Genomic DNA, 13,183 nt, shown 5'->3' on the forward strand with positions numbered 1-13,183 from the left:
GTAAAACAGGGTATTGTGAATGATACCTTCACCAGAAGGGTCACTTTATCCAATTTACATAGAAAATGTTTCATGGTTGTCCCTTTTTGTTATAGTTCACCCTGTATTAATTAGTATTAGTAATGCAAATAAAATTTACCTGTAGCACTGGCCAGATATAACCGAAACGGCATCAGTCTCCATAAAAACCTCAAGTTTCCACAATTTATTGATTTGAATATAAGGGAGAAAAACAATGTTTAATGGTGCAAATGTTGTTTTGGGATATTAATAACTGGATTTGGTAATGAAAGAAAAAACAAAACAAGATTTGTGACTCAGTCCAACTAGCACCACAATACGAAAGAGACAAAAAGCAATTCAGTTTGTTTGAGGTGCTGACAAAATTTGAAACTCTACTTGCTCCTAATGTGTATTTGGTAATATTATTTGGGCTCAATTTTAAATGAACGGCAGAAAACAGGAGACTAAACTTGGAAGTTGTAGCATGATGCTATTGGTAGGCTTGATTTTAAGACAGTTCAGTACATTCTATATTTAATATCTGCTTATCCATTAATTTTAAAATCAAATAAATGTTAAGGGTGCTGTGTCGAGAACTAGTAAAAAATGGGCCAAGATATAATACGTACAAATAAATTCAGACTGAAGCTTATACTTAAATTTTGTTGACAGGAAAATAGATTTTTTTTTTTTTTTTTAAATCGGAAAGGTAATGAAACTTAAGTTTCGGTATTATAGATACCAAATGTTCACAGCAAAGCAGCAAATAATATAATGCCACTTAGGGCTCACAAGTCCATTGTGCTATAATTAGTAGAAGAAAATGCGGGCTACTTTTATATCCTTAAAGAAAAATATATTTCCCCGCTATCCCGTCGCGCGGTTCGCGGCAAATTTCGAGCTTGTTTATTGCTACAGTAACATGTGACCGACCAATCAGCTTCTTGAGAAATACTTACGAGGAAGGTCCTTTAACCAATAGCGGTGGGCAGGAGGCGGGGCGCTCTGCACAAACGCGCCAGCGCCAATTTTCAACAACTTTACAAATGAAATAGAACTTTACAGCCCAAACGACAGCTAATACTGAATAACCATCGAGCAAAATAACGTGCTTATCGTTCACTTATGATGCAACAAATATATCCAGCGGTGAAATTAACACTTAAAGCAGACTGCGCCCACACGACGCTGCTATTCTACAGCTAACATATAACAAAAGAGTAATTCAACTAGAATGACACGCTAGCTAAATACCCACCTTCCGGCAAGTCCTCCATGCATTCAAACGTTATTTCGAACTGAAACGGGTTTCCAAACGGGCTGGGGTTATCCAACACAGCAACATTTAACACTTGTACCTTGGCCATATCTTCAGACGCACCTTAACCTGAGAAACTCTTACGCCTTTTTTTCTCTTGAACCAGATTTAGTGAGTCACTTCGCACTTTACTATCGCCGAGCTCACACGCTGTCAAAGTTGCCTGGCTTCAAAGACGCAAGTTACAGTTAGCCTCTTTTATTCTCCAAGTACACCAACAGAAGGAGCCGCTGCTTGGCTGAAGGAAGTACGTCACTTTCGTCTTCTTCGACGTCTTTATTTTACATTGTCCATAGAAGGGTGGTGCTGCCCTCCAATGGTAATTTGTTGTATTGCAGCTAGATTAAACTAAATACATAAATATCCTCGAGAAATATCAAGAAAAATATTTTAAAAATAGTGTGTATATATGCATATAGTAGAGAAATGCCAAGAGCTGACATATAAATGCCTTTCTGTTGTTTACTTGTTCAAAAGAAACAAAAAAATAATTACAATGCCACAGTTATTTAGACCTGTATATGTCTCTTCACTGACTGATCAAGTTTTCTACACAGAGGAAAAGTTTCAGACCATGAAATAAATACTTTATTGCAAAGAAATCCAAGGCGCCTCCAAAAATGACCTTTACTTCGTTTTTGTTCTAACTTTCATTTGACTTGTGTGAGAAAACCAGTAGCTGCATTGGGAGTATTTCCACAGAGCATTAATCAGTGCTGAAAACCAGTGCGTTACAGTGTGATTCTCAACATTTTCCACTGTGACTATGTTAACTTAATCAAACACAATTGCAGCCACTAAGATCAAATATGACGGCAATCTGTTCTCGCACAGTTCACAGTGCATACATTGCCAATGTAACCTAAGTTTTGAGGAAGGAAAAAAAGCTCGATATAAAATAATTTTTTTTAAAAAGGACAAGTAGTGCAGATATAACTCAGGTTATATAATTTTATTTGTTGTTACATGGGCAAACATGCTGACATTTTATTTTTGTTATTATTAACTATCTATTAACCACCTTCGTACACATGATGTTACATGATGTTTTACAAACGATTCTTACATGTTTGTCCAAATATAGGTACCATTTACACTGTATTTTTTCAAAATGTAATGTAAATGTGGAGTAACTGATTATTTTTCTGTATACTACTTGAAAAATTCACCTATTATCTCCTTGCAGTCGACCAGTTCTATTCTTGCCTGTCTTCCTCTTCCTGTCTCTGTCTCAGTCCATCAGGGGACATTTGGGATGTGGTGGAAGAATGCACGTTTAAGACACTTCCTCACTGGCCTCACTACAGACCTGGAAGTCTGTCTTTAATATACAGTTTATGATTTTTTTCTTTATTTTCTCCTTCGGAAAGCTAGTCTAATTCTCTGTGTTGCTAAGGCAGGCTTTTGTTTGCCTTTTTTTAAGAAGTGTCTGACTCAACCTTTAAAAAACATTTATAGATTATTTTTATTCTCTTCAGTTTCACTAATTTCGACATCCTCGGATCATGTATTCATTGACCATCTCGTTAATGGCTAAACAGGTAGAATTATGTTCCTCAGTTGTACATTCTGTTACTGTAGGCCAGTACTCAATCCAGGTTCTCTCACCAAGGACATACTGATACCTAATTTGAAAGTGAAAAACAGAAAAAAATCTTACAAATCTATGAATACTCCCAATATCACAAGAAGAAAAAAACAACAACTTACGATTGACTATTTTCATCTTTGAAAATATCTCCAGATGTTCCCATCATAAGGAAGGTTTTGCCCACTCCCAGATCTAAAGCCATTCTGCAGTGTGGATAACCTAGGAACGTGCGCTGTCTACCCTGAGCACCCACATCATAACTTCCTGTAATCAATACATAGAAGAACAAATGCAAATAACACATAAAGGAATTTTTTTACATTTTCTTTGTATTATTTGTAGCTCTAATCATCACTTCTGAAAGATTGCAAACTACCTGAAAACAAACAAACACATAAGTAGGCAGTTTGGGAAGAATTATTGGTCAGAGCCCAGAAAATGAATCTAAATCATACTTAATTGTGATTCCTTTAAAATTCACATATTAAGAAGAAGCTCAGCTATGAAAAATTAGGTGGCATTTTAATTCTGAGAAATTCTCAGCCAAATATTTGAAAATAATGATGGCTGAAAATGTCTTAAATTCAGACAAAGAAGATATCTGGTATCACCATAGGGGATCAGATAGGGAAACAATACAAATCGCAAACACTTTTGGTTCTGTCACAGGTTTAAATAAAATCAACCTACCTTCTTTGATGACTTCCAGCACCTGCACTGTGTAAATGTCTGTGGACAAACCATCTTTAAACTGTTCCACGCTCACTTTGTATGCTGAGGACAGACAGTTTGTAGACTGTTAGCTCACCTGCTCTGTTCCTTAGAGTATTTAATCCATATTTATTAAAAACAAACTTACCAAAATCTATTTTGCTCCTCACTGTAGTCTCACAAATCTTATCTTTGCGTTCATCATTGTTGATTTTTCCCTTCTTCTGCATACTACAATTCTCTGGAAATATACAACAGGCACAAAGGGATAAAGGAACTAAATGAGATTATGTGGAATTTTGTGGACTGGTGATGGCTGCATGGATCTAAGCCACATTTTAAATATGTTAGAGCTGTGTTTGTGTTATCTGCATTTGACTGACAGATGAGCTCCTATTAAACAATAGAATCTTACATCTCATGGGTCAAATACATTACCAAAAACTAACTAGCAACTGCAATATACACCCAGCAGCCGAGTCATTACATCTTGGTAGTATCAGGTTGCCTCCGCAACTCGTCACAAAACATATTCAAAGAGTTGCTGGAAACATTCCTCAAAGATTTTGGCCACATTGATGCGATTGAATCACACGGGTGTATTTGTCATGGAGTGTCTAAAGTACTTTTATAGTAAAAAAAAAGAAAAAAAAAACTTCCAAGTATTGTGTACAATCTACCTGTTCTAACCTTTGTATACCAAAAATGTTTAATAAAGAATTTCAGAGGTTAAAAAAAATGTATGTAGCGTCATCTCCTGCTTACCTTCAGCACATATGCATTCATCATTTCTACAGAGGCGCAGCAGCTCTCCAGTTTTCCTTTCTGGATGATAGAATCTCACACATTTTGTGTCTGCATTGACAAATAAAGATGTTTTTGCACCATTGTAGTACATTTAAAAATGTAATATTGCACCCAACCACATGAAGTGAAATCTACTGGAAGCAAAGATGAATCCTTTACGCTCAAAAAACGATTCAAAGATGCCAAACTCACGATCACTTTGTAGCTGGTCGCTGAATTCGTAGACATATACAGAAGCTGGTTGTAAGATGCCCACTCTCAGTTTCTGATGGACCCTAAAGGCAATCTCCAGCTCCGTGTAAGGAACCTAGAGGAGAGAAGTTATGAAAAGGAATTAAAAAATGATGCAAGCACAGGTCAAAAGAGAAAAAGTAGAGAGAGGGGGAACACTGATCGCTTACTTTGTTCAGGTAAATGGTGAGCAATCTTCTCTCTGACTCAGTGCTCAGCCTGTATTTTGAAATAGTGCGGGCATGCCCTTTGGCTTGCTACAATGAAACACACACATCCACGGTTCAAAATTTAAAGATGCCTCCTTAATTAGAAATACTGAATTCTGAACAATTTGAGCCCATTTGTGTTTATTTTTCTTACTAAATCCAGATCTTTTGTGCTAACAGTGAAGCCAGTTAGCAAGCCTATATCCAAGACTGGTGTGGTTGCATTGCGCTCCTTGTTCTTATAGCTGTAAACAGAACAGGGAGAATAAGTAATCAAAGAATGAAAAGGCAAGAACAATTTCTTTATCAGCAGTAAAAGACACAAAAGTTACAAATCTGTATAGCTCTAAACAAGAGCTGCGAGAGAAATGTTTTAAATAAAATTGTTAGTGCTGTCAGCGCTAATCTTGTTAAAATGACGTTAACGGCATAACCGCATCAACAGGCCAAATCTCCATTAGCGGGTTAGTGCAGATCGCCCCGTGCGCGGTCGCAACAGGTGTTTTTCTGCCTGGTGACTTAATTTCACAAATTTTCCAAGTGTGAGCTCAAGGTTGTTCATTTGTTGGTGGGAATAATATATAATATTGTTAAAACCTTTAACGGAAATCAAATCATTTGAAAAGTTCAATGAAAAATACATATATTTATTTTTTGTCTACTTACAAAACCTTAATTTTTAGGTTGTAGATGTTTTCATCATCACCCAGCGACTCTGCAGAGGCAAAGCAATGGAAAACTTTAAATCTGATTTACAGTATTTATTTTTAAAAAGCTCGGAAAAAATCAAATTAAAATAAGAAAATTACCTCACATAGATAGTCAAAAAATGTGTACAGTTATCTTAAGATGGATAAACCGACAGAGGGCAGCAAATTACCTGGAAGGAGCTGCACTGACAGGTTAAATTTCTGACAGTTGTCTTCTTTTTCTTTCGGCAGTTCATAATACAGCGACGTTATCTGTGATACAGACAACAGGAGCTTACAGCAAATTCAAACACAAGGAAACAAATAAACAACAAATAAACAACCAAAACATTGCATTTTACTTACCGTCAGTGTTGCTTCTCCTGGTCCTATGGCTGACACTTTCACGTCTTGGTTTATGACGTTGATCTGTCAGGGATGCAGAAATCAACACATAGCAAGCAGAAGGAACAGAGATGCTGTGTATTTACTTATGTGAAAAAGAACGCTTTCTCACTTTAGATGTTCTTGTAGCAAAGTGGTTTTCCCAGTTAAAGTTGTATTTATCAGGCTTTGACCTCCCCGGCAACAAGATGTCCACATTCAGATCGTAATCTGGCTCTTTTTCACTGATCCAGTACTCTGCTATTGCCTGGTACACTGTCATTGTGGCCTGGGGAGAAAAATGATCAGTGATCAATCATTTGTGGCCAGAGCAAGATTAACTTCATCAGTGGATCAGTACATGAGGATATTAAGATGTCTTCTTTACCTGAGCTGACCCATAGCCTCCATTCTCTCTGATCTGTTTGTTGAACCATCGGACAATTGGTCTTGCTTCATCAAAGGCCTTTAATGGAAGAAAAGGGTTGAAATACAGTGTATTTGTCTTATTTTAGTTAAATATAGAAAATCTTATCAAAGCTGTTATATAATAAGCACGATTTCCACAGACCTCTGCATATCCTCCTACACTACATCTATTATCTTCTCTGTGGTCTTCCTCATTTCCTCCTGCCTGGCAGCTCAATCTTCTATTACATGTACACTTTAGCTACATGTACTGCTCTGTGACACAGATACTTACCTTGGCCCTAACAAGAGCCAATAGAGCGTAAGCCGTGGCCTCCACTGTGAAAACTCGTCCTGCAGGTGAAGGCCAATAGGACGAATCTAAGCAAAACACAGAGACAGTTTTGCATCAAGTAATGTGGTGCTCTGTCTAATCTTTAATTTAAATAATTTTTATAATAAACTTGATAATAGGTGGGTAAGGTTATATAAATATATACACAAGTTCATACACAAGAAAAATGCATTCCATTTTTTCAAAAAGAAAGCTGCTATTTGATAGGTGCTGGCTGGGTGGAGGGTTGAAGAAAAAAGGAGGAGTGAAATGCAGAAATGCAATGCTTGTTGTTACTTCAGTAATAGTTACCAGATACAACTCAGTAGATAATTGTTGGTCCTATGGAAAGAGAAGGAACCCAAAGAAGATTGCTAGGAATAAATGCACACTGGATAAGCAGAAGAAGATGGATGGATGGATGGAGGGAAAAACACAGAGGTGCAAACATCAGTGTCTTACTTTCTTTTTCTTACGATGTGGCAGGTGAACGTGCATATAAAGATGGAATCACAAACACTCATGTCATATATTTTAGAATCACGCTTAAAGAAATATACCCCCCAAAAAAGGTTACACATTCATCCAGCAGGATGTTGATCCAAAATGTTCGAGTCACTCATTTAGTAAAACCTCCTACACTACATAAATGATCCAAACTAAACTTCTCCACTTACTGTGGCTGCTAAAAATAGATTAAAAAATGTCACGGAGAACAAAAAATCTGTTAATAGCTGTCGCCAAAACTGTCACAGAGACTGGTTGGGTCCACACTCAAATGTTGTCAAGCTGCTCTACAAGCTAACCGACAGAAAGCAATAAAACCAATCTCTGATCTTTAGTAAAGTCATTATTGGGTGTCAGAATACGCATCTATTTGTACTGATTTTGAGTTGTATATAACTTCAAAACTAACAAACTCATTTGTGTGGAACTTTCTGCTTGTCAATTGTGCTTTCCAGTTGACAGATGTGTATTTAAAAAAATCATTTTCTTTCACATATTTTCTCCTTCATTTATGTCAAACAAAGCTGTATGTAACGTTTCTCGCGGTTAGTATCATGGTTGCTAGGCAACCTGAACAGCGCGACGAAGGCTAGACCGTCCCATTTCACAAGCCTCTCACTTCCGCACTTCTCGTACTTATAGTACGCACAGTGCGCGTACTTCAAGCGTGCAGACCCTGAATTGGGACACAGCCATCGTGAACGCTTCCTGGCCATCCAGCGAAACTCTTGGGAAGACAACGTGAACATTTTATTTGTACTGTATAATCTGCAGATTCTGACAGAAATCTGCAACTATCCTTTGAAGCACCGCTCCTCTAAAACAGCAATAAGGATAATTATTAGGTTATCTACATTATTATGTAAATAACAAAATAACTTCAAGCAAAAATTGGGAAACATAAAGTCCGAAGTCTTTATATTAAGGGCCATCAGTCAAACAATACTGTTTGCTCTGGGTCTAAACAGAGCGCGTTGTGTGTGACGTCTTCTTTTGCGCATGCGGGCCGCTTTGAGCGTTCACACTAGAGCACGTTTGCTGTCGCATTTTAGTTGTAGTGTGAACAAGCAGACAAAAAAATCGGATTTAATCAAAAAATAGGAATTGAGCATTAAGACCTGCAGTGTGAACGTAGCCATAATGTCAAAATAAATTTTTAGGCCACTTTATCTTGCATTTATAGAAAGCTAGGATATGCACTGAACTACAGAACAATTCCTGGAATGCTAAATAGCACACATATATTTATAGCATTTTTGAGCTTTTCTTTCTTGCAGGTAACTACACAACCACACTGATGCTTTACATAAATCTCTAATAAGCTAACATGTACGTGAATGTTAGACATGAGAGTCAATCCGTTTGACCCAAGTTTTTGTGATGCGGTTGTTGATGTAGTTTTGCACAAGCTATTTATTAATCCACTTTAGTACTACTATCTTTATATTTTGGATTGTTGTGTTACAGCACCTGGGGAAGAAAACTTAAAAAAGATCTCTCGGTTTAGTTTGTTTTCATTGGCCATGGCGTATGATGTTATGGCAACAGCATAAGGGTTGACTAAGCTTGGCAGACGCCTCTCCAGGTAGCCCACTGCTTTGTCTATGCTCGCTTGCAGATTCTGGATAGAAAGAAACAATGAAGGAAAGAAAGGTAGAAGAAATGTAAGATCACGTCGACAGGTAAGATTTAAGTTGCAGCTGCACAGATGTTTAAAGATCTGCAATATGGGAACAAAATGTACAGACTGCCAGTCTTTCGATAGATCAGTAAACACACTATCCTTCATTTTTTATATTTGACTACTGGGTTTCACATTCTGTGCGTAAAAGTTTTTAAAAAAGAGAGATAACGAACAAAAAGGCACTCACATGAACAGTTGGAGCACATATTGTGTGTGACTCTTGCATAGAAATGACGCAGAAAGCTGTAAAGGAGGCATCTGAGTCTGTGTCAAGCACATCACCCTGTACATGCAAATACACACAAGCATGTCAAAACTACTGATATATATACTACTTCTTAATATATTTAATAATAAAAGTTTGCTGATTCATCCAAAATAACATTCGGTATACTATTCTGTAGGTTTGTATTTTATGCAGGCTTTTGTTAAAATGAAGAGTTAATGTTAATGAAATCAGTGCACGCACAAGAATCTCTTTGAGGGACACACTTCCAACTTCCATAAACATGCCGTTACGTTGCTGTGTGTTCACGATCAGAAACCTGACAGCGTTACAGATCACTTCACTTTGCACTGCTATCAGATTGTTGGCCAGGGCGAACACCTTGACAACATATGCTGTCAACCTAGTAGAAGAAAGAAGGTGTATATGTAAAATCAACAAATAGTCATAATCCGAGTGAGAAAATATGCAAACATTTACATATTAAAAACCAACAACTGTAGGCCTCACCAGGTGCTGCTGGGTTCATCCTGAGTCCTAGCAAAAGATCCATCTTTTTTACTGTATTCAAGTTGGTTGTGGTATCCTAAACAAACCAAAGAAAGTAAACTCAAGTTATTCACTATTGTTCAAACTCTGTACTAAAAGTTACTGAAAACCTATTTGAATAGTATTTTTAAATTAGGTGGTTTTGTATTGCTTGTTACTGCCAAGTGTGACCTTTGGTTTTTACACACAGGGCTTTAAAAAAGAAATCTCTCATACCTGTGTTAACAGTTTGTGTTAACTTACCAGTTGTGATGTGCTGGAGGGCCTGATGACGCTGGTCAATGTTCGCAACCTCCCAGAGATCGGCTCTGTCTAAATATGTGACTGCGATAACTGGTAGGGTCATGTGAATCATGTTCTCCTCTCCACATCCTGAAGGCTGATAGATCAGACCACCCATTGACTCCCCACTAATTGTGTTCTTGAGAACGTTTCTCTGCTGTTTCCCTGAAATTAATACACAACCAGTCTCGTCATTTGCCACTGAGAACAAGGTGGAACACAGGGGCGTAATTTCCAGGGGGGGTAAGGGGGGTTATGACCCCTCCAATAATCAGACCCAACCAATATAACCCCTACAATAAAATTATGAATTAGAATAGAATAATCCTTTAATTGTCCCACAAGGGGAAATTTGGTTGTATCAGCAGCAAAGAAAAGCACATATACAAAAAGAACAGGACACAGAACAGAAAACAAAATTATTATTATTTTTTTTACATATTTACATCAAAGACAATAGTTACCAGAGCAGAGTACAGTACAGCTGTTGAAATTAGCGTACAGATAGTGTGCAAACAGAGCAGGATACTGAAAGATGTTTAAATAGTTAAGAATATTTAGAATAATTAGAAAAGTGCAGATTGTGTATTGTACCTGTGCATTAAAAAGTAGACATGTAACTTCCAATAAGTTCGTGTATATATAAGCTGAGAAAAGTAATGTGCAGTTATAACAGTACAAGTTGTTACAGCACTGATGTAAACATCTGTGTTTCTTGGGAGCAGTTTTGCATAAATAGGCTGTTGATTTTATTTACTCATTTACTCAGTTAACACCAGCAAAATAGTTGTACATTTAATCATCTGGGAATTTACCCAGATTTATTTATTTATTTAGACAGAGATCTTGACCCCCTCAATGTTCAGCACAAAGTTACACCGATGGTGGAACACGTAGCTCTTACCAAATAAATACAGTAATCCCATATGCATTTTACATATAATTTTAATAATATGAATGATTTTAATTAATTAATATGCTTGAAATGTTTGGGGGTTTTTTTTGGCAGATATGATGTAAGCATTTAGTGTGATCATCACTGGCGATATGTCACTGCATGTTGAATATTGCTAGTGCTTTTCCCAAGCAGACAAGACTGTGCTGAAAGTCTGCAGAAACTATTACTGTGAGTAATCTGACATGACACTGGAACTGCTATGTGAATGAAATTTAGTCCTGTTGGCACCACTGCCTCTTATCTCTCCAGTAATACCGAGATGACACTGCAGGCACTCTGATGTGTATATCTTACCTGTTAGTGAGATTTGTGTGCTGGTAGGTGAGTTGGGAACAAAATCTATCACAGGAATCTTGCTATTGAGGATTTCCACTTGTCTGCCATCTATAAAGTTGAAAAAGTTTCATTAATACTTACAAAAAATAACCAGAGATGATAGCTGTTCATTATCAGGCTATAAGCAAATGAATAAGTTACTAAGTTTTCTTTAACTGGAGCTACTTAACATTGATACTCACCTGTACCTCTTTGTTTAGGGTCCAAAGTTAGAGTATGAGTAGATTTGATCAATATGCCTTCAGGCTGAAAAAACAAGCAACTGTTTAACTTGCTGTACAACAAATTTAGATGAGAATTGTTTGTCCTAGGTGGATTTGATTATAAGAAGTATCTCAGTTTAGTTCAGCCAGATCCACTAATAAAAAGAACAACTTTAAGTCAGCAGTAATTTATATTTCCTACACTTACAAGCACACACTGAGGAAGGATGGTATGGGAAGAGCAGCGAGTGTGCCAACCTGGCTCGAAAAGCCATGGCAAAAAGGATGGATACGGTGTTTTGGCAATTTAACAAAGTAATATAAACTCAAACAAGCAAACAAAAAATGAAATCTTAAACCTCCCCAGAAATCTACTGTATGCTGAGGGAGAGTTGAGTGTAAAACCTGTGGATTGTCGCATCAGACACAGGATAAAAAGGAGGATGGAGGTAGGTTCCAAAGCATTTTTTAGATTAACAGAAGGTTTGGCAGGCTTCAGGGACTAAAAGGGGCACTCTATATGTGACCCTTAGAATGATCATAGGTGATAGCTCAACTGGAATGTGTGCTGAGCTTGACTTTGGTGCCTGCCTGTACCAATGCTATGCTTGATTTCTTAATGTATTTAATTGTACCCTGCATATCTGGCTGCATTCAATGACTTCATGTGTCTCTTAAAGGTAGGGAGCTATGTGAGTTGGTAGAATATATCTTTCTTTCTTACCACTACTTGTAGCATTTTCACAATTCCATCACTGATACCCAATTCTGAGTCTTTGACAACTTCTTTGACAGCTGCTTTGATCTCAATGCGGTGCTGTCCCTCTTTTGTAGGAATGATGGTGAATGGTACAGATCGTATACTTTTGGCCCCGACTTTAATCTCCTGACGAAATTGCCCACGTTTAGATGCTGCACTGCACACATGTTCCGCCTCAGTCAGATCAATGCGCACCTTGAAAATAAGTTAATTCAAGGATTTCAAACACTTTTTGTCATAATCTACAGAATATAAAAAATCGCTACAGTCTCTGATCAAGTTCCACTGAAGAACAGTTAACTGAATAATAATAATATTAATGATGATGATAAAATGTCATTGAATGGAACATTATGGTGGTGTTGACGTGCTTGGATGAACCAGGCTTACTGTGTAAAGATTGGGACCATGGTTGTGGATGACTGCCTTAATTTCTAGCTGCTCCCCACGAACAGCAGTGTCCGGTAGCTTCAGATCAACAAAGAATTTTTTACTGACAACTATCTCTAATGGATCACCCACACAGATACCTTCAAAAAAGAGAAAAAAAGAAAAACGGACAAAGACACAAACACAGCAAAAGAAAGAGCAGTTGATGAGCTATAGGTTGGCTCCTTGATCTAGAGACAAATTATATCAGTTCATCCTCACCGTGAGTCTTTGATAGACTAATACCAGTGAGCTGCCAGGTTGTAATTGAGTCTTGCAAAGGAACATTTTTCGAAACTGATGTTGTTTCACTGAAAAACAAAATATTAACACTTTGAGAAGTGAAGGTACTAATATATTTCAATTCTATATTTCAGCTCACTAACCATCTAGCTCTGTTCCCAGGGCAAGCAGGCAATTTGATATCAGACCACAGCCAACTTTCAGGGAAATTGGTGCGGGAAACAATTTCATTGCTGTCCATGAAACTGCTGTCATCATCCTCACCTGAAGTTTTAAAACGTTCACATTTTTATTCCTTTATAGTGACCAGTAGGACCATTT

At 37.3% G+C, this 13,183-nt stretch overlaps 2 protein-coding genes across 2 annotated transcripts in view; both read right to left on the bottom strand.

The window, feature by feature from the left end:
• The window catches only part of asf1bb (anti-silencing function 1Bb histone chaperone), a 5,522-nt gene extending 3,923 nt beyond the window's left edge, over positions 1-1,599 (bottom strand). The window contains exon 1 of the mRNA XM_005743687.2: positions 1,262-1,599. Within this exon, the coding sequence (XP_005743744.1) occupies positions 1,262-1,370 (109 nt within the window). The 5' untranslated portion in view covers positions 1,371-1,599. The remainder of the gene's footprint in view (positions 1-1,261) is intronic.
• A 1,198-nt stretch (positions 1,600-2,797) lies between these two features.
• The window catches only part of LOC102208279 (complement C3-like), a 125,673-nt gene continuing 115,287 nt past the window's right edge, over positions 2,798-13,183 (bottom strand). The window contains exons 38-42 of the mRNA XM_013913489.1: positions 4,389-4,478; positions 3,772-3,864; positions 3,603-3,686; positions 3,032-3,176; positions 2,798-2,946 (exon numbers count right to left, since the gene is read on the bottom strand). Of these exons, the coding sequence (XP_013768943.1) occupies positions 2,805-2,946; positions 3,032-3,176; positions 3,603-3,686; positions 3,772-3,864; positions 4,389-4,478 (554 nt within the window). The 3' untranslated portion in view covers positions 2,798-2,804. The remainder of the gene's footprint in view (positions 2,947-3,031; positions 3,177-3,602; positions 3,687-3,771; positions 3,865-4,388; positions 4,479-13,183) is intronic.

Source organism: Pundamilia nyererei, unplaced genomic scaffold (genome assembly GCF_000239375.1).
Source record: "Pundamilia nyererei isolate P.nyererei 1_Seehausen unplaced genomic scaffold, PunNye1.0 scaffold00134, whole genome shotgun sequence".
Lineage (NCBI taxonomy): Eukaryota > Metazoa > Chordata > Actinopteri > Cichliformes > Cichlidae > Pundamilia > Pundamilia nyererei.